The 23,896-nt window shown below is 34.9% G+C and overlaps 11 protein-coding genes and 6 pseudogenes across 17 annotated transcripts, besides 6 other annotated features; 8 read left to right on the top strand and 9 right to left on the bottom strand.

The window, feature by feature from the left end:
• Nucleotides 1-7,459: part of a mobile genetic element that runs on past the window's edge.
• TVAGG3_0042650 (uncharacterized protein) lies at nucleotides 172-564 on the bottom strand (the record flags this gene model as incomplete). Its single annotated transcript, XM_051220788.1, has 1 exon — nucleotides 172-564. The coding sequence occupies one exon, from the start codon at nucleotides 562-564 to the stop codon at nucleotides 172-174; it is 393 nt and encodes a 130-aa protein (XP_051105774.1).
• On the bottom strand, nucleotides 974-1,509 carry TVAGG3_0042660 (annotated as a pseudogene). The gene has a single exon. A coding segment is annotated over exon 1 (536 nt).
• On the bottom strand, nucleotides 3,524-4,501 carry TVAGG3_0042670 (annotated as a pseudogene). The gene has a single exon. A coding segment is annotated over exon 1 (978 nt).
• TVAGG3_0042680 (protein of unknown function, DUF4106 family) lies at nucleotides 4,646-5,389 on the bottom strand (the record flags this gene model as incomplete). Its single annotated transcript, XM_051220789.1, has 1 exon — nucleotides 4,646-5,389. A coding segment is annotated over one exon (744 nt), but the record flags the coding sequence as incomplete, so codon positions are not given.
• On the bottom strand, nucleotides 6,472-6,782 carry TVAGG3_0042690 (protein of unknown function, DUF4106 family; the record flags this gene model as incomplete). Its single annotated transcript, XM_051220790.1, has 1 exon — nucleotides 6,472-6,782. A coding segment is annotated over one exon (311 nt), but the record flags the coding sequence as incomplete, so codon positions are not given.
• Nucleotides 7,359-7,459: a terminal%2Cinverted (terminal inverted repeat of Maverick-3 transposon ID:TVAGG3_0042500).
• Nucleotides 7,460-7,657: 198 nt separating this feature from the next.
• Nucleotides 7,658-8,498: a mobile genetic element.
• Nucleotides 7,658-8,498: a terminal%2Cinverted (terminal inverted repeat of Banshee-A1 transposon ID:TVAGG3_0042700).
• A 374-nt stretch (nucleotides 8,499-8,872) lies between these two features.
• TVAGG3_0042710 lies at nucleotides 8,873-10,925 on the top strand (annotated as a pseudogene). Its single transcript has one exon — nucleotides 8,873-10,849. A coding segment is annotated over exon 1 (1,977 nt).
• Nucleotides 10,926-11,012: 87 nt separating this feature from the next.
• On the bottom strand, nucleotides 11,013-11,828 carry TVAGG3_0042720 (uncharacterized protein; the record flags this gene model as incomplete). The annotated part of the gene is made up of 1 exon (XM_001297766.1): nucleotides 11,214-11,828. One exon carries the CDS (start codon nucleotides 11,826-11,828, stop codon nucleotides 11,214-11,216), a length of 615 nt encoding a protein of 204 aa, XP_001297767.1.
• A 998-nt stretch (nucleotides 11,829-12,826) lies between these two features.
• Nucleotides 12,827-12,923: a terminal%2Cinverted (terminal inverted repeat of Maverick-3 transposon ID:TVAGG3_0042730).
• Nucleotides 12,827-23,896: part of a mobile genetic element that runs on past the window's edge.
• Nucleotides 14,067-14,429, top strand: TVAGG3_0042740 (uncharacterized protein; the record flags this gene model as incomplete). The annotated part of the gene is made up of 1 exon (XM_051220791.1): nucleotides 14,067-14,429. The coding sequence occupies one exon, from the start codon at nucleotides 14,067-14,069 to the stop codon at nucleotides 14,427-14,429; it is 363 nt and encodes a 120-aa protein (XP_051105777.1).
• Nucleotides 15,602-16,778, top strand: TVAGG3_0042750 (annotated as a pseudogene). Its single transcript has one exon. A coding segment is annotated over exon 1 (1,177 nt).
• On the top strand, nucleotides 18,122-18,523 carry TVAGG3_0042760 (uncharacterized protein; the record flags this gene model as incomplete). The annotated part of the gene is made up of 1 exon (XM_051220792.1): nucleotides 18,122-18,523. The coding sequence occupies one exon, from the start codon at nucleotides 18,122-18,124 to the stop codon at nucleotides 18,521-18,523; it is 402 nt and encodes a 133-aa protein (XP_051105778.1).
• TVAGG3_0042770 lies at nucleotides 18,716-19,296 on the top strand (annotated as a pseudogene). Its single transcript has one exon. A coding segment is annotated over exon 1 (581 nt).
• TVAGG3_0042780 lies at nucleotides 19,470-20,620 on the top strand (annotated as a pseudogene). The gene has a single exon. A coding segment is annotated over exon 1 (1,151 nt).
• On the top strand, nucleotides 20,621-21,259 carry TVAGG3_0042790 (DNA/RNA polymerases family; the record flags this gene model as incomplete). The annotated part of the gene is made up of 1 exon (XM_051220793.1): nucleotides 20,621-21,259. A coding segment is annotated over one exon (639 nt), but the record flags the coding sequence as incomplete, so codon positions are not given.
• On the top strand, nucleotides 21,617-21,862 carry TVAGG3_0042800 (uncharacterized protein; the record flags this gene model as incomplete). Its single annotated transcript, XM_051220794.1, has 1 exon — nucleotides 21,617-21,862. The coding sequence occupies one exon, from the start codon at nucleotides 21,617-21,619 to the stop codon at nucleotides 21,860-21,862; it is 246 nt and encodes an 81-aa protein (XP_051105780.1).
• On the bottom strand, nucleotides 22,414-22,617 carry TVAGG3_0042810 (uncharacterized protein; the record flags this gene model as incomplete). Its single annotated transcript, XM_051220795.1, has 1 exon — nucleotides 22,414-22,617. A coding segment is annotated over one exon (204 nt), but the record flags the coding sequence as incomplete, so codon positions are not given.
• Nucleotides 22,650-23,234, bottom strand: TVAGG3_0042820 (uncharacterized protein; the record flags this gene model as incomplete). The annotated part of the gene is made up of 1 exon (XM_051220796.1): nucleotides 22,650-23,234. The coding sequence occupies one exon, from the start codon at nucleotides 23,232-23,234 to the stop codon at nucleotides 22,650-22,652; it is 585 nt and encodes a 194-aa protein (XP_051105782.1).
• Nucleotides 23,262-23,651, bottom strand: TVAGG3_0042830 (uncharacterized protein; the record flags this gene model as incomplete). Its single annotated transcript, XM_051220797.1, has 1 exon — nucleotides 23,262-23,651. The coding sequence occupies one exon, from the start codon at nucleotides 23,649-23,651 to the stop codon at nucleotides 23,262-23,264; it is 390 nt and encodes a 129-aa protein (XP_051105783.1).

Below are 23,896 nucleotides of genomic sequence, written 5' to 3' on the forward strand. Positions count from 1 at the left end.
TTCATAACATAACATTCTGGGGCAGAGTCAACATAAATGACTAAACGTTTCAAATTCTCGACTGCTTTGTTATAGTCTCGAAATGGACACATATTTCTGAATGCTTGGAAGTCATAAAAATCTGAAACATCTATTCTGTACATTTTTATAAAAATAAAAAAAATATTTTTTTTATTCTTGACTTTGTTGTTCCATTTGTTGCATTTGTTGTTCTTGAGCTATTTGTTGTTGAAGTTGTTCTTGTAGTACAATACTTTCACCTGTTGCATCTTCCAATTCGAAACTTTCTGCCGTCATTGACAAATACATAGGACATAAAAGTTTTACAGGAACAAAGTTTGCGTCAACTAAGGTTAAGTTTATGTTTGCTAAAGTGTTTGAGTTTACTAAAGCTGAAAACTCTGCATTCGAATGAACAATAGGCAAACCAGCAGAGAAAGTGTTGTTTATACGCATAAGTATCTTTTGGTCATAATAGTTTCTGTCGACATTCGAATAACACTTTGAACCTAAGTTTGAAACAATATATAAAATAGGTGTACTTAAAGTCAATGGAACAGACATTCCTTGTATGACACCTTTTCCTGTTATAGGAAACTGTTGGTAGTAAAAACCAGATATAAGTTTTGTATTATAGCTCATATTGTTTATAGTAAACTCAGTCGGACATCCAAACATAATGAAACCTGCTCTAGTTGCAGCACATGTTACATCCGTCCTTAAAGTATTAAATAAGTCAACAAAACCTGTTGGTGGTATATCTGAGTAAGTATCTTCAAAGAAGTATTTTTTACCATTCACAACAACAAAGTCTTCTGGTGTCAAAAGAGCAAAACAGGCTTTAGTCGTCATCGTGTTTAAGGTCAGTTTACAATATCGTCCTTGAGGACTTTGTAAGTTTGTTGTTATAGAATTATATGACTCAGGGTTTTTAGTCGTAATAGTATAAACCACTATGTCTTCTGCCATTTACTTAGCAAATAAATTTTAATGAAATGTTGTGGTCGTCAAATATTTTTATGACGTCTGGGAAACTATACTTTAAGTTCAACGTTTCACCTCCTTTCATAACGTATATCTTGTCAATGACATTATATGAAACACCACAGCAAGCAATGTCGGTTCTATTTCTTTGATGTTTATATCGTCTGCCTCTGTCAAAAGTTTCAATAGTTCTTTCAAAACTTCATGAGGTGCAATGACATATGAGTTCACTTTTACAGGGTTGTGTTCGACCAAGTTTAACATTATACCCAAAGCCTGACAAATCTTCTCCTGAGTTTTAAGTTTGTCTTTAAGTTGTTGGTAGTCGTTTCGAATATCTGCAACAGAACTTAAGTCTCTGCTAACTTCAGGATATGTTGGTTGTTCTTTTACAGGAACTATTGTTATACCATCTTCGTCTTCGTATGGTTTCCCCACTTCAACATCTCTTTCTTTGACATTGACAACAACACTTTGACTGTTTGTTTGAGTTGGTGAATTTAACTTCACATCTGCCATCGCCATTAAACCTTTTGAAACACTTATGCTTCTATTTTTTCGGAAATGACATTTTACTTAGAATAAAAAGATGGACGTATTTGAGTATCTCTTCGAATTGAAGCAAAACAAAGTTTACACACACAAACAATACAAGTTCATTGACAGAATAGTTCTTTATACAAACAATGGAAAATGTTATAGAATAGCAGTCTTTGCTGAACCAAAATATTTTCATAAAGCAAAGAAAGTTGGTATAACCGAGATGGTGAAAGTTCTTGACGTTGACAAAAATATAACAACAAAACTTACAGATATTTCTAAAGGTAAGTTTATAATACAATATTATATCAAAACTGGCGTACTGTCAATATTTGACGGAGAGAAGTCAGTTCAAGAACAACTTACTGACCTGCTGCCAAAATCTGCTCGATGGAAGCTGTCGTTATGCCAATCTGAGGAGCCCCAGCAGGTTTCATCGAACGAATCTTCAAAAGAGCATCTTCCGTGAAAAGTGCTATTGGTTTTGTAAACTTCTTTGCTCTCAATTCATCTGGACCGTCTCTGTCACCAGTATATTGTATTTGTACAGTACCAACAGTTGAAATACCACCCATAAAGTCTTCTGAGTCAGCAAATGGAATGCCAAGCCAAAAGTTTGAACGGTCTCCATTTGTATATTGAGTTTTTTGAGCTCCTGTATGGGTCCATACTTTCACATATGGCATAATAGAACTTTGCATTTCAGGGTTAATGGTTGTTGTGAAGTTGTTGTTAAAGTTCATAGCATCTAATGTCAAGTTGTATGACCTCATATCCTCAACTGTAGAATATTCTTCTCTTGGATAGTATTTGCCATCTATGTTTATATGATATTTAATACCAGGGTTGTAGAAGCAAGAATAGTCATTTATAGTTCGTCTGAACAGTACAAACATAGTATCTGCATGTTTCATTGCAGTTGTTAAGGCAATATCTGTTCTTGCACCTGGGTCAGCACTTTGGTTTCCAACTTCACCTGCAAAGTCTTTGACAGATATTTGGTGTATAGGGAACATAAGTGGAAACTGCAATATATTTGGCAGCTAAAGCATTTGAAATATCTGGTCCAACATATAGACTGCAAGTCTGCTTTCTATTCTCTTGCATTCAAACTTTTCGCATGTGAACTTAACTGGGTCCCAAGCAGTTCCAGCAGCATTGAAATAATAGTTTACATCAGTGTTGAGGTTTGAGAAACCAAAGTCTAAGTCAACTTTGTCTTTGCAAAAGTCGGCGAATGACATTTTATTTGTTCCCACTACTTCTGTAAGAGTGAATGGGTCTTGTGTGTTGGTGCAATGACTAAGTTATTTTTGCTTGGAGTAAGTTCGATAGAAATTTTTCCTGCCCAGTTTGGCAAGTATCTTAAAAACCTGAAGATGAGGAAAGATGACAAAGGAACTCTAAGTTTCAATTTTACTTTGGTTACTGCTGCTGCAGTTTGTCCAGAAAGGTCAACATAAACTCCTGGAACGTTAGGGTCAAGTCTTCTTATTTTCTCAATATTTGCATACTGGTCTGTTTGTTCTCTAGCTTGTGGTTGTGAGTTTCTCAAAGCGAACCATTCATAGTTTGCCCATGTTACTGTTTGAACTAAGTCAGAGTTAGAATATATCTTATATCCCATGAAAACTTCTGGAGCATATTGGTATCCGACATAGAAAATTCCATTGCAACCTTTCTTGTCAGACAACTTGGCAGAAGGTTTATTTCAATGTTTGTTCCACGTATAAGAATGAGTTGTCAATAGAAAATAATATGAAACCTGTCGCAAGCAATATCTACTGTTGTTGAAGAACCTTCTCCAAACTCACCTACGTTTCCATAAGAAACAGCAGTTGTATATTCGTAAGTTCCAGGAACTATTTCTGACCTTCTAATGGCATTGTCGCATTCGTTATACCATTCGGAAACATTTCCGTTCATGGCATCCAAAACTGTTGGCGTTATATTCTGAGCGGCGTACATTTCATATGGGTAAAAATTAGAATAGTTGGATTTATATATCATAATAGAACCCACTCGGACCAAGCTTTACTTTCTTCCTGACTGAGTTTTTAACTCTTCTTTTTTCCTTCATTGCCACTACTTTCACTAGATGAAGTTACTTCTTCACTACTTTCACTTTGTTCTACTCTTCTCTTCTTCTTTGGTAACTTGCCCTCTGCTTCAAGTTGTTGCATCTTTGCCTCATGTTCACCTAGTATGTTGTAAATTTCCCATGTCCTTTTTGCCTTTGGGCTCTGGTCGCCCATCTCAGGTAACCTATATCCTAGAAAGAGTTTGTCATAGTTTGTATTTGAGTCTTCGCGTATTGTTTGCATGACTCTTTCCTGAGTTTCCGGTTCAAGCTCTTCAAACAGTGCCTGTCCATATGGAATATGCTCGTTTCCAAATATATGTTTTTGTAGCCATTCTGGTTTTCTTTCCATGTTACCAATTATATCTTTTGTGAATGGGAAAGCTTTTACCCAATGTTTCAGTCTTGGGTCGTTTATTTCTGTAGTTGGTTTTATTTTGTCAAGGAACATGTTTTTCAATACTAACATTTCATTGGTACTGTCCATTTGAGTTTTCTTAAATATTCATCCCTTCTCATTTCATTGTCTGCAAAGTAAGTTTTTATGACATTTTGTAAACTTTCGTTTGCAAGGTCATGTACAATAGGTTCTCTTCCTTCGCCCTCCCTAACTTTCTTTCTAAACTCTTCACCAAATATACCATCTCTATGGTTCTGTGTAGTTCTTTGAGATAAATGTTTTAGAACGTCAGGTGTTATATTTCCATCAGCCATGTTCATTTCATACTGGTCCAAAATATCTGCATGTTTCATATCTTTCAATGGCATTAAAGCCGCGCTGAAAATACCAGCTATATCTGGTTCACCATTGACTTCCATTGCGTCTACAACTTCTTGGAATTGTGGTTGTAAGTTTATGAACCACCTATCCGGATTAGCTTTATGACCCCATCTCATTGTAGTTCCATCGTCTGCAGAAACAAAAGTAGGTTTGTTTCCATCTTGGTTAGGTTCTGAATGAACTTTAAACAATGTTTCATTTCTATATGTTTTCTTGAAATTTAACCTTTTATTTTCACCGAGTTCATCCGAAGATTGAACGTTAAATGCTCGTAAGTAAAAAGGGTTGTTGTATTTGTGTACATTTTCTTTCAGTACTTCCATTCTATGCTGAATATTTTCATCTGGTGTTGGAGTCTTTTGTATGTCGGCAAACATTTTTCGATATTCTTCTACTATGTCAGCCGAATTTTTTTTAGACTCTTGGAAATATTCCATATTCTCCGCATACTCTTGTTGAGGGTCAAGATTTTTCGGCTGTTCCAAATCTTCATCTAGTTCTGTGAAGTTAGTTTCCAAAGGAGTGACTTGTTCGTTTCCTTCAGGCTCTTCTAGCTGTTGTTGCTGAACTATTTCTTCCATGTCTGGTTGTATCTGAACTAGTTCTTCCTGTGGAGTTTCTTGTACCTCATCTGCTGGCATTTCATATATTCCGAGACCGTTTTCAACAATTTCCCTATCTACGTCATCCGCATTCATAAGCTTTTGTTCTTTCGTTCCGTCTCTATTTTTTACGCGTTTCATGACGAAAGTTGAATTGTCATTTAGCTCTGACATCAAATATCTCGGAGTAAATTCATCCATGTCATTTGGATGATATGCTATTAAATCATATCCCTTAGCGAGCTTGTATTTTCCAGGTTTGAGATTATATCCGTTTTGGTGCTGAGCCATAAAGCTAAATAGGTCCGGGTCAGTATTTCCATCCTTGAACTTTCGAATAGCTTCTTTATATCTGTCACTAAAGTCAATAGTATCTGGGAAACCACACTCTTCTTTAAGCATTTTTAAGAATTCTTGGTTTCCTTGTTCTCTACTTCTTTTATGTCCTTGCTCTGTTTGTGGTTGTTGTTGTGCAGGGTTTTGAACTGTTGGTTGTTGTGCAGGGTTTTGAACTGTTGGTTGTTGTGTTGGTTTTGGTGCATGCCTGTGTCTATGTCCATGTGACGATGTAAATGTGTTAGGTAGTCCTGGTGCAGGTGCTTCTCTTGGAGGGTTTGGTGGTATATAAGTTCCACCAGCTGGCACATATGTTCCATCTGCAGCGTAATGTCCTACCTGACTTTTCGTTTTTAAGAAAGCATTTACTAGGTCTGTTTTGGTCTGTTGTAACTCTTTTTCTTGACTTTCCACAACAGTTGCTCTAACGGAGTCATAGGCACTTTGAACTGCCTGTCTCGTTGCTGCATCTGTTATTTTCGTCATATTTTGTGCTACTTCTCTTAACTCGTTGTCGAAACCTTCAGACTTCAGTTTCTTTCCAGATGAGAAGTCGTTCACTTGTTTCACCTTACTATGAAGAGCTTCGAAAGCGTTCTTAAAGTCAGCATTTGTTAAAGTTTCATTTGAACTGTCTTCATCCGCTTGTATTTTTGTCCTTATTGACCCTATGAGTTGGGCTGCTTTAGCGTTGGCTTGGGCATCTAACCAGTCATTGTTAGCTTTTATATATTCTGCGCTTTTCATTGCCTTTTGCATGGCTGCGTCGTTATTTTTACTTTCTTGTGCTAAGTTTTCATACTGTACGGTTTGGTTTTGCAACTGTAAAAGTTTTTCTGCCTTTACATTTGCTTCAACTTCTTTTTTATACTCATCGCTATCCATATATGTCTTCAGGGCTTTTTGTTTTATCTCTTCATCTTTCAGTATTTTATATTGAGTAGTATGGTTTTTCAAATTTATGACATCTTGTTCCATTTTTGCTACTTCTGCTGCTTTTTCTGACACTTTTTTCGCATATTCCTCTGTACTTAGTTCTTTCAGTTGTTCTTCTTTCTTCTTTTTCTCTACGTTTAACTCATTGAGTTTCTTTGTGTGTCTGTCATATTCTAGTTTCTTTTCGTTTTCACTTATTTGCTTCTGTATGTCTATTTTGACTTTTTGACATCTGATATTTGATTTTGAGTGAACTCAAATTCATTTGACTTTGAGGGTTATAGGCTGTTCCGTCTGCAGCTCCACCATAGCCTGCCATTTTCGCTAAAAGTGCCGCTCTTAAACCTCCACTCTGTGCACCAAAAACTCGGTTTAAAAGCATAGGATTGCTTGACATTTGTTGCAACATAGTGGGGTCATTCAGCATTTGTTGTTGCAACTGTTGTTGTGGTGTCAGTTTTACTATTGGATGTTTCAATGCTCTCTTCCTCTTACGTATATTCTTACGTAGCTTACGTGGCATTTTAAGTGAAGTTAAAAACATTTACGATGAAGAAGTTTCGACAAAGCATTTACGAAGAAATCATGAAAATTCAAGAGGTGAGAAAACAGGTGAGAAAACGGGTGACATCTCACCTCTTCACCTAAATTATATTTTTGGGTCATTTACGCTCATTACGATGAAATCATGACAAAACATTTACGATGAAGAAGTCTTGACAAAACATTTACGAAGAAGTCTTGACAAAACATTTACGAAGAAATCTTGACAAATTCAAGAGGGTAGAAAAGAGGTTAGAAAAGAGGTTATATCTAACCTTCTACCCTAAACATTATTTTTGTCTGATTTTACGAAGAAGTCTTGACAAAACATTTACGAAGAAGTCTTGACAAAACATTTACGAAGAAGTCTTGACAAAACATTTACGAAGAAGTCTTGACAAAACATTTACGAAGAAGTCTTGACAAAACATTTACGAAGAAGTCTTGACAAAACATGAAAACATATATAATTTGTGAAAAGCTCCTGGAAGACTCCGAATAAAAACTTCATTTATGTGGGCTAGAAGGCACGAAGTGCCTGGAAGGTCCCCAAGAAAAAAAAAACTTCATTATACTCATTCATCCTCAGGGCTAGAAGGCACGAAGTGCCTGGGAAAGCCCCACTACCTTTTTTTTTTTTTTTTTTTTTTTTTTTTTAAAATAAATGAAGTTTAATGAAACAATAAAGGTTAAATAAATAATAAAAATTTTTATTTTATATCAGTATTGAGAAGAAGTAACAGCTGACACTTGGTAGACAACTTCTTTATGTCTAGAAAATTCTATCTTACCTTTTATTTTTTCTCGCTGTGAAACGTATTCGGTCTTTTTTTTAAAAATTAATTTTTTGTTAGAGATAAGAGCTAAAACTCGGTAAACAACTTCTTTATGTCTAGAAAATTCTATCTTGCCTTTTATTTTTTTCTCGCTGTGAAACGTATTCGGTCATTTTTTTAAAAATTAATTTTTTGTTAGAGATAAGAGCTAAAACTCGGTAAACAACTTCTTTATGTCTAGAAAATTCTATCTTGCCTTTTATTTTTTTCTCGCTGTGAAACGTATTCGGTCATTTTTTTAAAAATTAATTTTTTGTTAGAGATAAGAGCTAAAACTTTGCAGACAACTCCCCCATGTCTAGCAAATTTAACATTCATCTCCCATTTTTATATATTTGGTTTAGAATGTTCGAAAATGCGTAATATGGTCATTAATATTAATTGAAAAGAACCTTGAATTAATTCAATCTGATCTCACAGAATATTTTAAATTACAAACTTTGTAGTTTGAATAGATAATTAGTATTAAACTCAAATGACTAGTTTATTTTTGAATAAAAATTATTTGAATTTATTCAATTTTGTGAATTTTCCTTCAAAAATCAAGTTTAAATATCTTATTTGTCATATAATTATAAATACAATGAAACATATTCGAAATTGAAAAGAATGACTTTTTCTGTTCTTTCAATCATTCAATTTGAATTTTTGCAATATTGGATTTCTCATTAAATAGCTATTAAAAACAACAAGCAATTTAACTTACATTCACATTTATTTGTGTTATATTCAATCTTCTCAAAACTTATAATTTTCGGCTATAGCATGATTATATGCTATATAATATAATAAACCTATAATAGTATCATTCTTTCAATTATTTGAAGAGAAACCGAAAAAATCTATTTTCGGTCTATAACATTCGTGCATTCGTATCTACTAACATAAAAACACTTTGGTTAATCATATATACATTATATTTTGATTATTTTTCAGACATCAAATAAAAAAAAACGGTTCTAGTAATGTCAACAGGCAGATATGTGGAGCATTCAATTTCTGATAGAATTCATTGAATTAGACAATAGTTGGTGTCAGATTCATAGAACTCTTGATGTATGAGTCATAGGGTATGGATAAACAAAAATATTCGTCCTGCCAAGATTTCTTTCATAATATTTCACGGGTCTGTAATTCAAAATTTTGAGCGATAATTAATTGTATATCTTTTATTTAATAATCTCATAGCATTCTACAAATATTGATGAATGAGTAAGAGTACTCTCATAAAAAAATGCTTTTCGCTTTTTAGCATCAGCAGTTGATATTCAATTAAAGCCAGGTATAAATTATGTGTCATCTCCTATTGAGATCAAAGAAAATCATACCCGCATCATTGGAGAAAAAAATACCAGATTAATCGGTGGAATCAAATTATCAAATTGGGCCAAAGTAACAGACAATAATATTCTAAATAGGCTAGATGAAAGTGTTAGAAGCAAAATATATCAAATTGATCTCAAAGAATTCAATATCACAAATCTTCGCCCATTTTATTCAATTTGGATATACATATTCGCCTAGATGCTCGCACAATCATCTATATATTGATCAGCAACAAATGAATATTGCTCAATATCCTCGTGTTGGCGAATTTATAAACGTTTCTTCTCCAGTAACTGCGACATCAATAGTAAAAGGTATTGGGATTAATGATTCTCGCATATACACATGGAAATATCATCCTAATATCATGGCCTTTGGTTATTGGAACTATCGATGGTCCGGATCCGCTCAAAAAGTAACTCGGATAGATAAAAGCAATCAGAAAGTATACCTTGGCAACGCTGGCAATTCTATTTTAGCAAAACAAGGTGATGGTATTTTCTTCTATAATATTCTTGAAGAGATTCGATATCCAGGAGATTTCTATATTGACAATGAGACGAAAATACTTTATTTCTTACCTTTTGGCAAAATTAACTCAAAAACAGAAATATTTTTATCAAATTTAACTCAAGCAGTAATACGTTCAGTAAATACTCATGACATAGAAATCCGAGACATATCTATTGAAGCAACATGTTATAATGGTATTGAATTTTATTATTGCACAAATGTAACCATTGATAATGTAAAAGTGTTCAATATTGGTCTCAATGGCCTAATGTTGTATGGGTCAAATATTACATTAAATAACAGTCTAATCCACAACACTTTGAATTACGGACTTATTATGAGTGGAGGAAACAGAGCTACTTTAGAAAAAAGTAACAATTTAATTTACAATTGTGAATTTTATTATTTTGGTAACTTGTCCAGAAGCTCTTATCCTGCTATTTTATTAGTGGGTGTCGGCCACACAGTACGCAATTGCCTTATATATAATGGTCCTCAATCCGGAATTATTATAACTGGAAACGATCATTTGTTTGAGAAAAATGAGATGCATCATCTACTTCAGGAAGCTTCTGATAACGGTGTTATATATTTAGGAAACGACTACACGTTTCGAGGAAACATACTTAGGAACAACTACATCCACGATGTCTTCACTCCTAAACCCATCATCATTGGATTTTATTTCGATTCATGCGTGCGTACAGCTCTAGTGACAAACAACATTTTATATAAAGTTAAATCCGGGCTTTTGGTAAATGGTGGTAGAGATTACATTGTAAAAAACAATGTATTTATTGGAAGTGAGTTCGCACTTTTAACTAGGGCAATGTGTGCTATGCCGGGTCTTGCAGATGTCCATAAAAGTTTGATGAAAAAACTATTACAATATCACAGGAAATCCAAAAGTCGCTGGTTATTTGCCACCATATTCAGAGAGATACGAAAATATCACCAAGATTGATGAATTCTATAAGAGAGGAACTGTTAAAACACCATTGATTCCTCCATCAGCTATTTTTTCACACAATATTTTTTGTAATAACACAAATAGATATTTAAATGCAACGATAATGGATGAAATTTATTACGACAACAACATTGATGCAAACGAATCTGACTTTGCAGATTTTGAGAATGGAGATTACTCCATCAAAAGGGTTCCAGACTTAACAAACTCGGCATTGAACCAATTGACATGAGCGAAATCGGACTGATTAAAAAGTCTTCCGGAAAAGGAAAAACTGTTGCAATTGTATTAGTTTGTGTTTTCTTAGCTGCTGCTGTTGTTATTGCAATTATTATAGGATTTATAATTGTAAAGCGCAAAAAAGACGATAACTCAGCTGTGAACAAAACTTTTCTCGTTTAAACAATATTTATATTATATTACATTTTTAATGAGCTGAATAGAGAGATAATCTGTTTATTATTCACCAAGTTCTTACCTTAAATGATTGGGCATGCAATATTATTACATATCTTGAATCATCATTAACTTGAAATTATTGTTATCAAATTTTCTATTTAGCAAGTTATTGCTTTTTAGATTCAAAACTTTTGAGTGTTCATCCAAACCAACAAATAATTCTTCGCGCTCATAGTTTGCTGAATCTTACAAATAGGCAATTGTCTACCATATATATTGATACTCCTTTCTAGTTACTTATTTCTATTATCAATAGGAATTGTAATTTTTGCATTTATATAAAATTACTTTTAAAAAAATATGTTTATTAAAATAAAGAATATTTCTTGATAAGCTTAACAAGCTCATCTAATGCTACAAAATTATTAATTTGGCTTGCGAAATCAGAATTCATTTCCTTGACTTCCGCTTTCTCTAAAACAACTAAAGCGTCAGTGATCAAATTCAATTTCCACAAGCAAAACAAAGTTCCATGATATTCACCAGCCGAAGCAAAGAAAGCAGCTGCAGAAGCATAATTTCCATCATTTGCCTTCTTCACAGCAATCTTCATAACATAACAATACTTATCCTGTTTTTCAACTCTGCATCTTATCATCGGAAGTGCAGAATTAAACAAGTTTATTTCCAACAACTTTTCGACAGCAATTTTATCAAATCCTGTCAATGTCAGAAGAGTTACAGCATCAGGAATTCTGTTTGCTCCAAACAATTTCATGCTTGTAGATTTGATGAACTCGCTTTGCACTTCATTCTTCTTTTGTGAATCCGCAAGCAACATAATTCCAAGTGCAGAAACAAACATAAACCTTGGATCATCAGGATTAATGTCATTGAGTAATCCAACAACATCTTTCTCTCTATTTGCATAACATAATTGTCTGATGACAAACCATTTCTCTGCATTCGTATCTACTAACATAAAAACATACGAATGCACAAAAAGAGATTTATTATTACTACGATTGGTTCACGGCGGGATTGGTAAAATAAACGGTCACTTCGCTTAAAAAATTAAAAAAAAACGTACATGAATTTAGCAATATAGATGAATGTGTATATGATTTAAAGCTTTTTGTGTTACCAATCGATAGAGAATAATAAATCTATATAAGCAATATAACAACCGCACGAATTTGCAATATTCAATATTAAATCGCGAAATTCAGTCGAATACTCATTCAAATTATCGAATACATACGACATTACTTTATATTTTCCATTTTAAATCGAAATGGTTCATTTCAACTCAATTTAAAATGGCGAAATATATATATTGTTGTAAGATTTAAAAAGATAAAAAATAAAATCCGAATTTCGCTTTATTATTGAGCATCATTTTATTTATAATAGTTTGATTCTTATGTCTGTATGTACATTTTAGTTTCAGACATCAGAGTTTTCCCAATATAATCGATTTTTTAAATAATTTCCCCAAACTTGCTCAATGAGCTTACAAATGTAAAGCTTATACTAAATCTTTACATTTGTAAGCTCATTGAGTAAAATTTGAGTACTTTTATTCTCGATGAAAAAATGCGAGTTTACTCAATGAGCTTCCAAATGTAAAGCTTATACTAAATCTTTGCAAACCGCGTTGTTTGGTGTGTTTGAAGACATTAAAAATATTTTTAGTCTTATACCATGGCTTATGCGCCTATAGAAGTTGATAGTGATATTTATAAAATTTAACGGCGTTGGCTGGCGTATTTGATAGTGTATCTGAATGAATCACTTCCATTGATTTTATTATTGATCGGGAAAAAATTTGATCGTCAATTTTTTTGTTTCAAAATAAACGTAGTTGATAATGATAAATGGATAATAAGATTATTATTTTCTGTTTTGACATCGTTTCAATTCAAAAACTAAATGCAAATTTCAATCAAAAAACGACGTTGAAAAATTTGTTACATTGTTAAAAAAAAAAAAAAAAAAAAAAAAAAGGTAGTGGGGCTTCCAGGCACTTCGTGCCCTCTAGCCCCGAAGATGTTTAGTATAAATGAAGTTTTTATTCGGAAAATTGTTAGTCTTCTGGTGTGAATTCGGAGGACTCTTCTTCTTCCTCCATTGCTTCTGGGAAGAAGCCTTCTTCTGGGTCGAAAACATTATATAATGTTTCACTTTTCACAAATTATATATGTTTTCATGTTTTGTCACTTTTCTGTCACTTTTCAGGGAAAACATTTTTATTATTATATATAAATGAATTTTACAAAACCTCCGTTACCGTTCTTTGGAAATAAGAGTAAATGTAAAGATATTATATTGAGAGAACTTAAGAAACTACCGAATGGTCTAACATTTGTAGATTTGTTCGGTGGAAGTTTCTATATATCCCATTTGTGCCATACAATATTCCCAGACTCAAAGATTATATGCAATGACTTCGACAACTATATGGACCGTCTCAAACATATTCCAGACACAAACAAAATATTGAGTGAGTTAAAAGAAAAGATACCTATAGGTAAGATGGAACGTATACCATTAGATAAGAAAAATATTGTGAGAGAGGTTTTGAAAAAAGCAGAATATATAGACTGGGATAGTATATCTGCTAGACTATTATATAGTGGTTCTATAAGAGTTCATGACATTGAAACACTTATGTCAAAAGTTTTATATCTTAACTATACAAATGTTTTCAAAGAGGACATAGAAAAATATATTGAGGGTATAGAGTTTGTGAGATGTTATTGGACAGAGTTGTATGAAAAATATAAAGACAAGGAAAATGTTTTCTTTATAGTGGACCCGCCGTTCTTTAACACATGGGATTTTCAATACCAAGTAGACTGGACTTTGAGAGACTCTTTAGAAACTTTAGACGTTTTACATAACCATCCATGCTTTTACTTTACATCCGATAAAAGTGGTTTGGAAACCGTTATGAGATGGTTAGAGGACATACATGACTATGAGTTTAGATATGACAAGATAGATAGAGAGAGGTCCTATAAACTGGAGAAAGTGTCACAATAAAGAAATTTTATTGGTAAGTAAATGTGGTTTGAAATAGGACTACTTGTTTTATTTTTTTCCATTGTGTCATTTATTTATTTGACGTGGCAGAAAGATATAGAGAATATGAAGATGAACCAATGCCTGCAAATGTTCAGTATATGTACTCGTAAGAGATATTTTTATCTAATATTAAATGGACGCACAGAACTTAGCGAATGCACAGCAACCTGGACAACCAAACCCAGAGAATATTCCAAATGAAGTTAGAATACAAACTGCAATGGCAAACTATGGTCAAGTGCCAACAGATGTACAAATGCAAACTGCCATGTCAAATGACGCTGCGTTAGGTTTGCCACCATGGTATGCAAATATGAGATGGAAAGAGTTTTATACAAACCCTGAAGTGGGATATAAACAACTTTATGCAGATGACGCGAACACAGGAGTTGACCCAGAATATGTTTTCTACCAGAGGAGAAACAGAATGTATGAGCTCCAGTTAAAGAATGCTATGGAACTCAACAGGAAACGTAAGAGACTAGGCGGACATTAGATTTTTACATATAGTAAAATGGGTTTCTTCAGTAAGATAGGAAACTTCTTCAGAAGAGTTGGAAGAGGTATATGGAATGGCGTCAAAACCGTAGGAAGAGGAATTTGGAACGGAGTCAAAAATATTGGTAAAAGAGTAGGTCAGTTCGTTGGTATTATACCTAAAGACCCTGAACCAGAAGAACAAGCTCCTGTTATACAACAGCCTGAACCTGCACCACAGTCTAGTTGGCAACCAAATCCAACACCTCAACCGTATTAAAAAATTATATTTTTATCGTTCGATAGTAGTAGTTGTGAAACTAAGTTCTAAGTAAAACGCATGGTATAATGGAATTATTCTTTTTCTTCCATCTGTAGTAAACCATACTTGAAAGTCTGAAAATACTTCCACTTGGTGGTTCGTATAACTTTGTAGGTTTTTCGTAAAAGTCATTTGCCAAGCATAAGAAAGAGTTTTGGGCGCCAGAAAATGAAGCATGAACAATAATGGTCGAAAACATCTTTAAATAAATATGGTTCATCTCTTGCATATCGACTGTAAATATTTGCTAAAGGAAGTTTGACTTTCTGATTTAACATTCTTTGCAAATAATACCATGACATTGCAGTGAATTCTGTATATATTTGTTCGTCTTTCTTTGGTCTTTCCGTAGATTTGAAATGACACTTGTGAATTTTGTTTGTCATATACAATTCTCACATAAAGTGTGCTCTCGGTATTTGCATATTCATCAGAATTTTGCATACATGAATTTATTTTATCTTCTATATTTTTTAACGCAGTCTGTAGAGAAGATGAAAGGTCAACTTGTATTAGCTCAATTTCTTCCCACATTTTTCGTTTCCCTTCAGATATATAATCTATATGAAACCTTACAATAAATGGAAAACTTTTATCTTCTACAGACACAAACTTCATTCTACGAAAGCCAATAGCTTTTGTGACAGATGGGTCTCTTAGCCATCTTAATGGTAGTCAAAACGATAGCCTTCATGCTTTACGGTCTCTGTCTCAAACTTTTGACCGACATTAGTAAAAAGTTCATCTAATGGTTTAGTTGTAGCAACTCTTGAATTTTCTTTTTCTATTGGAAGCATATTTTATCTAGAATAAAAATGTCAAATGAAACAGCGTCTATGAGAGAAATACAACACAACCGACAACTCATTATGCAAGCTCTAAAATAAGAACACAACAAACTTTTCAAACTATTCTAAGATATCTGAGTCATTGAAAGAAGGAAACTTAAAACTGACATTAAACCCAATGACAGATGAGTTTCTGTTTCAAGACAATAAGAACCATACTGTCTGTATAAATCCAACAAAAGGAACTTTAAACGAGAAACCTATAAATGAACTTCTTTTGAAAAACAGATGTTGACAACAAAGCTGACAAAGAATATGTAGACGATGCAATAGCAAAAGAAAGAAAGAGCTAACAATGCTTATGCAACAAAAGAACATACTCATCCTGAACTAGCAGACAAAACATATGTTGACAATAAAATGTCAAGTGAAGTGACAAGAGCTGAAAACGAATATTCTAAAAAAGACTCATACACATTCTATATCTGAAATAACAGACTTACAAGAAACCTTAAACAGGAAAAGTGCCGTTGGACATACACATACATCTTCTGAAATAACAGACTTAAACGTTAGCCTTGAAAAGAAAGCAGATAAAACATATGTCAATGAAATATACCAAAGTTTAGTTGGAACAAAAAATATTGAAACTATTGTTGGTGACTTTTCTGTCAATGAAGAAAATAAATATTTTAGATGGCAGTTGTACATCCTTAAAAATGGTATACGGTATAAACTCATTCCGAAAAATAACAATGAAATGTATGTAAGCTATAAAAAGAATGATGGTACACAAGTTAAAGTTCCATTAGACAACAACTGCTACTTAAACTTATATGGAGACGAACAAAAGAAATATTTAAGAGTTTATGAAATGGCAGATATGACATTGCCTGACCCAGCTCCAGCACCATATTATTATGACTATGGAGATGACGTCAGAACACCACATGTAGATGAACAAAAGCTAACATTATATTTAGATTATTATAGATATAAAAGATATAATGCAATAGAAAAAACGAGAATAGTATACTATTATACAGATGACAGAAATAAATATTATAGTCAAGACTTTACCTACCCTGAAAACATAAGATTATATTATAAAAAATATTCTGACACAAACCAGAAGAAACCTGAAATAGTTGCACTATATTTTAAGTTCAAAAGAGACAATCCTGTAATGTCTCATATGTTTGATTTAATGAACCCAGTAGGTTCTATTTATACATCTATGGAAGCAAGAGGTCCTCAAGTAATGTTTGGTGTTGGTGCATGGGAACAAATAGTCGACAGGTTTTTGTATTGTGCAAACTCTTCAAAGGAAACAGGTGGAAGTAAAACGATTTCAGGTGAAAATTTACCTGCACACAGTCACTACATAGATTTAAGTACATCTCAAGCAGGTTGGCATAAGCATAGATATTGGGATTGGTCAGGAATGACAAAAGGTAAAGGATATGATGTTAAAGACGACGTTAAGTTTGCTATAAATTGTTACTGGAGTGACACTCAGGGAGAAGGAAACCATACACATTTCGTTTCAGGATATACACAAACAACGGGACAAAGTAAAGATACATGCCACCTTACATGACAGTTTACGCATGGTATAGAATTGCTTAGTCGTCATTTTCAACTTCTTTAGCATATTCGTCAGGAGTTGTCTTATATTTGTTAGGAACTGTCTTTGAAAGTATACCACCTTGAACTTTGACAAGTTTGAAACGAGGTCTGACAATAGTAGTTTTATCTTCTGCTTGCAGTCTGTACATTTTGCCATGTTTGCCTAAAACTTCATAATATTCTCTTGTATACTTTCTTCTATTTTTACGAACACGAACGTGAGTACCTGTCGAGTTCCCATTGTTGTCATAGTCAATAGTATTTTCATATGGGTCGCGTTTAGGTATTTCTATTTTTACTTTGTCACCTTTCTTAAGTTTGAAGCCTGGCATTCTTTCTTGTTTGTCTCTTTTGACTAAACTATTAAATATATAGTCTTTCTCTAAGTCGGGGTTGTTTTTCATTTCTTCGGGGGAGTGGTTTCCCAAACCTTTTTGTTTACGGCTATTGTAAATATTTAAAACTTGTCTCATCTTTGCCATGGAGAAGTGTCTATATTTGTCGTCATATGACATTTCATTTGCTTCACCACCTTGTGGTTGTTTAAGTCTCTTAAGATTTTTATACAACTGTCAATGACACCAAGAGCAGAATGGTTTTGGTCGACAATGAAATATTGGTTTACATTTTTTGAACGCAGATAGTTTTTAATATCGTCTGATTTGAAAGAACTTTCACAGTCAGATGTCAGTTTTGTTGGATGGTATTTGTCAACGAATATTGTCAAAGCAGTTTTCACATCTAAAATATTTTTGGACCATAATGGTATGGCTTCACAGTATCTTGTGTTTTGACCAACAAATATTAGCCAGTATGGAGGTCCATCTTCTCTATACCTCGGAATGTTTTCCAAGATATCCATAAACCAAGCATTTGGTGTTGAACTAAAGATTTTTATCATGAGTGCTTTCTTTGTCGCTTTAGAAACATAGGGGTCCTTGTTTGGATTCGTCATTTTTTACCCTATAAGAAATGGGTTTATTTGGCGCATTAGCAGGAGTTGCATCCAGATTTTTGCCCGCAGTGGGAACAATAGCCAGAGGTGCATTTGGAATTGGAAGGAAGATTTTGAGTACATTAGGTATACTTAAAGAGAAAGCACAACCTATTATACAAACTGTACAGAAAGGTTGGGATGTAGCACGAGATGCAGCAAATCTTATTCCAAATCCTGAAACAAGAGGAAAAGTTCAAGGATGGATGGACAATGTAGGAAGACAAGCAGGAAACTATTATAACAAAGCAAATGACTACTATAACCAAGCAGGACACTATATGGACCAAGGTGAAAGATTCTTTAACAGAGGATATAACCATGCACAACAGTGGGTAAACAATAACCAACCTCAACCGCCTCAAACGTGGGGAATGTAAATTTTTTACTGAGATGAAATGAACAATACAGCATTGAGACAAATGGGTTCAAGATGGATTTGTCGGCTTCCAGCAGTTACACAACGTGTTTGTCAAGTTCTTCCTATACCTCAGGAAGTTTTAGACCGACTTAAAAAACAACTAAACAACCAGTTGAAAACAAACCAAACTAAAATTTTTTACTGAGATGAAATGACCGAAGAAGTTGAAACGGTAGATTTGACACCACAAACAAAAAGTTCAGAACCATTGTCAAAACCTGTCAAAGAACTTACAGATGAAGAGAAAAATTCAATAATAGAAAGTGCCAGGTCTGGAAATACAAACCCTAACTATAAAGTCACTTTTCATAGAAATGGAACGGCTAGTATCTCAAAAAAGAAACAGACTCTCACAAATAAAATATTGAAGTCTGAAGGAGCTTTCGAGACAACAGATGGAAAAGTTTACTTCACTGACCAACAGTTCATTATAGAACATCTCATTGACTTAGAGTCGAAATATTCTAAACTTTACAACAAACACAAAAAGTTGAAAGGAAAACAAAAACAAATGGCATATGATATTTATGAAGATGTTGACGACACAACCATACCTGCAAGTGAGGTAAAGTCAGAGGAACCGAAAAGTGACGAAAAACCGATAGAAGAAGGGAACCAAAAACTGAAGATAAACCAAAACCAAAGTTAGTTTCCAAACTAAACCAAGTCAACCTTCATTAGCTGGTATGGGTTGGCGTCAAAGACTTATGGCAGCAGGGTTATGTAAAGTAAAGAAAAAATATTTTTTTATTTTTATAAAAATGCCCCCATATAGAATGGATAGAAAATCTGCTAGAATAAAAGCAGAGTTAGAAAGATATGGTTGGAAAGTTTCGAAGAAGTTTAAATATAGGAAGGGAAGACCCATAAAAGTCTATGACAAATTGTCTGGTCTTCGCTACGAAATGGACTTGGAAACAGCGCGCGCAAATTATCCAAACAGACTAGAGAGGTTAGAAGAAGAACGTCTTATGGACATGCCTTTCGATGTTAGACCTCAAGTTGAAGGACACGACGGCTTTGCCAGATTCTACTGGAAACATGACGAACAATTGCATCCTTTGAGAAGGAAAAAAGGAAAAGGTGAAGAGACATGCTCCCATGGAAAGAACAAGATATGCATATGAGAAGTATCGTGAAGTTAGAAGTCAAATTACATCTGGTCGAACCTTTACAGTAAACTTTGACGAAGGAAAGAACAAAGAAGGCTTCATGGGTACTTGCTGCAATTCAAGATGGAAATAAGAAAGGATACAATCTCAGATTGACCATAACAGATTTGGATGGTCACATTTACTATGCACATGGCAATGTCACAACAGCTGCAATGCTTCTTGACGCTTTCAAGACTACAAAGAGAGAACAAATGGTTGACTCCGACTCAGACATTTTGAATGCAATTGAAGGAATTGCAAGTGTCAAGTTCGAATGGTACCAACCTAACCCTCAAGCAGTCAGACAACATGCTGGATACTTCCCGTTCATAAATAAGTCTGACATTGACTTGACAAGGTATGGAATTTACAATTCAATTGAAACAATTGTCAATGAACCTTGTATTCTTACATGTCTCAGGAACTCTGGTCTTGTTACAGATGAGAAGATGAAGTATCTTGAGTCATGTGTGAAGACAAGGTACATTCTCAGAGGTCAATTGGCAAAAATTGCACCGTTGGCAAATGTCAATATCCGAGTCAACATACCTACAGCTAAAGGTTCTTCACATGACGACTATGTTGTTGACAAAGACTTACCATGGTTGAAGATTGTAATTGTCCACAACCACTTCATGTTGAACGAAAGTCTTACAAACCCATTGTTCGGAAAAGGCAAGTGCAACATTGTCAGAGCTGTAAACATTCTTTTCGAGAAAGGTTTGTTGGAACCAATTCCAGATGACAAGCTGACAGAAACTTTTGTACCAAAAGACGAAACAAACTTTTCATTGTTAGCAAGACCAAAAGTTGTTCCAGACAAAGTTCTAGTACAAAAGAAGTACACAATTCCAAAAGGAGTTGGATTGTTCGGATACCAACCTGAACCAGAAGAACTTCCAATGAGGTTGCAAGAACTTCAAGATGCTATAAACAAACTTCCATTGAGACATCCAATTGACGTCAAATTGTATTGGAGAGCATCTGAGTTAGGTCAGAAGGTTTTATATGAAACAGGTTGCTTCGACGATGTTTATGAGATAACAGGAGAAGTTTCTCAGAAGATAAGAGACTCACTTGAATTTCCACAAACTGGACCAATTGGTTGCGACAAGTTCGACTCAGATGAAAAGATATACTATGTCGACCTTAACGCTGCATACATGAGGTTTGTCCAATATATTCCGACTGGAATTCCAAACGAAGATGGTGAGTTCCCGGGAAGGAACTATACAGTTGGAAAAGTCATACAACAACTGTATGATATTAGGAAAGCTTCAAACCCCAAACTTGCAATGACACTCAAATTGCTTATGAATTCGACATGGGGATATTCCATTAAGAAACCTCAAGAGATGAAGAGTAAACATTATGAGAAGGTCGACAACTTTGTTGAAAGGTTTTCTCCTTTTGTTTTGAAGTACGAATTCACTCAAGGTCAAAGTGGCTTAGTAACCACATTAAAACCTATTGTCGAACATTGGTCTTACCCTCAGTTCGCAAAGGCAGTCCTTGACAACTACAACAAATTCTTCTCCGAAGTCAAATCCAAAGTGAAGGTTTACTATGAGAACATTGACGCACTCATGACGAACGAAGAAGGTACAACAAACTCATTGAAATGGGCATGGTCGGTGAAAAGATGGGTCAATTCAAATTGGACAAAATTTTCACCGAAGTTCATGTAATATCGAAAAGGAAGTACTGGGGTGTTAAAGAAGATGGTGAAATAGTTAAACATTGCATGAAATAAAAAATTTTTATTCGAATTTGAATCGGACAGGTCGAGTTACACCATTCTTGGTCTCAAACTCATATATAACCTGTTTGTCTGTATTTTCGTCGACTATGGCACGAGACACAAACATTGACCAAACGGACAAAAAGTGTCATTTCGGATGGTCACGCAGCCAATCGCATTCGAGCACTTCGAAGAAGCCTTACGTTCCAAGGGAGAGGGTGTCTGGTGCAAGGCAGAGGTCATGAGACTCTACGAGCAGTACATCCTCAATGCCTGGGAGGACAAATCGTCCTTGGATTGGCAATTCTACCAACTCCTCTGGGACGACCTCCTACGCAACTGGGATGACGAAAGAGTCCAATTCAGGGTCAGGAACTACTTGTCCAAATTCTCATTAATTTAAGCCGCTTACAACAAAAAACACTAAATTTACTTGGGGTTTCCCCCTAAAATAAAATTTTTTTACTCTTAGAACCACTCGAGGTTCTCCTTACGGTTGTTGAGCTTGTCACCGTCAATGTGTCTGACCTTCGTCTTCTTGTTGGATTTGGAACCCATTGAATTGCGACAAGCTTGCCCATGGAGATTGAACCGCGATTCCGAAGGTTAAGGTTCAAGTGTCCCAAGTTGTTGAGGACTGGGGTAAGAACCTTGCCTGTCTCCTTGTTGCGGATTTGGTATGGGTAGGGTTGGGAAATTTCGTAACGTCATCGGCAACAAGGGTTGCCCAAATTCCTTCCTTCTCGTTCTTTCTTCTTCCTCTTCTTCCTCTTCTTCCTCTTCTTCCTCGACAATTCCTTCTTCAATTCTGTGTTCACGAAGTACGGTGTTGCATGTTCTGTCCTTTCCGAGTACCTTCCAGATGGCGTCTATCTCTTCGAAGAAACGGTAGATGAGTCTGGCAAGGTCTCGGTTCTCTCTCGCGTAAATGCGCAAGGTTTCCGTCAAATCGTTCAGGACTTTCTCATTGGAAGCTTGGTTCATGAGGACATCGGCTTTGAGCTTGGTCATCTCTTCCATAAGACTACTTTGGAGAGTCTTAACGGTGTTTGTCAGATGAGCTTTCAAATTCAAAATTTGAATTTGAACTGGGCGCTTGTCTGGCAACATTGAAAGGACATCTGCCATTGTGTTCGGCTTCGGTGCTTGTTCGGACATCGAAAAAATGAAGTGGTTTGAGAATGACGGTTTTACTTCAAAAAGCTTGTTATGACAGTTATGTCATACAACAAGTTTAAAATAATATCTTGTTCTTCTTCTGAACGTTTGTTGTCTCTTCCGATAAAAGTTTCGAACATGAGAACCAAAAAACGTTTTTTGAGATTGCGGAAGAGTTCAGGCAAACGTTCATATTCTGGATATGTTGGGAGCAGTTCAAAACATCTGAGCTGACTTTCGGACAAAATTGGGACAATGTCAGAAAATTCATCTTTGGTCGGACTGCTTGAAGGTAAGTCCCTTACATGTAAGTAGCTCTGGTAAAGTCTTCTCATTTCTGCTAACTTTTGGAGTATAGCTTCGTAGTTTAGAAGTTTTAATTTTAATTGTCTTATTCCACTCTTTACTTCTAAACGGTAAGTATCCATGAGGTCAAGAGTAGCTTTGGTAGCTTTAAGTGGAGCTATCTGTTCCTTGACTTGTGCAATTTTGGTTGCAATTGTGGTTTGAGCTCCTTCAAGTTCGCCGTCTATGTCGTTCTCAACGCCTTCAACCATGGCTTGAAACTCTTCATCGGTCCATTGAGATTGGTGTGGGACGAATTTAACTTGCTTCATTCAAAAAATGAAAAAAAATGTTTTTACTCAAAACGTTAAGGTTGACTGAACTGGTTGGATGTCGCCTTCACAGGTTATGTAGAACGGCTGACCCGAGAAGTGAAGGAGAGACTGAATTGCCAATTTCATATGGGGTAGGGGGTTCTCCTTGTTTGGTATTTTTATCCAAGGACGTTTGTTTAGGAACTTAACAAGAGCTTCTCTTTTGGCGTCCTTTATGTCGTCGTAGGCTGTCCCGTCTGGTATTTGAATTGGAATTCCAGTCGAAGTCTCGAGCTGAAGTGTAGACCTTCCAGAAATACTGGTGAACTTGACCTTGGGCTTCATTACCCTGCGCAAGTACTGCTTAACAACTTCATTTATCTCTATAAGGTAAATTGCCTCGTCAAATCCTTCTGGCATTCCGAGTCCTTCCATCCGACAGGAAAATATTTTCCCGACAACTGGAAAAAATTTTCCCGACAACTGGAAAAAATTTTCCCGACGACAGGAAGAACTCTTCCAGTTGTCCGTCCGTAAACCATTCAAATTTTCGAAAATTGAGAACTTTTTGGTCGAACTTCAGAAAAGTTTTTCCTTCCGACAGAAAAAGTTTTTCCTTCCGACAGGAAAGTTTTTCCTTCCAACAGGAAAGGTTTTTCCTTCCAACAGGAAAAGTTTTT

This window comes from Trichomonas vaginalis, chromosome IV (assembly GCF_026262505.1).
Source record: "Trichomonas vaginalis G3 chromosome IV, whole genome shotgun sequence".
NCBI lineage: Eukaryota > Parabasalia > Trichomonadida > Trichomonadidae > Trichomonas > Trichomonas vaginalis.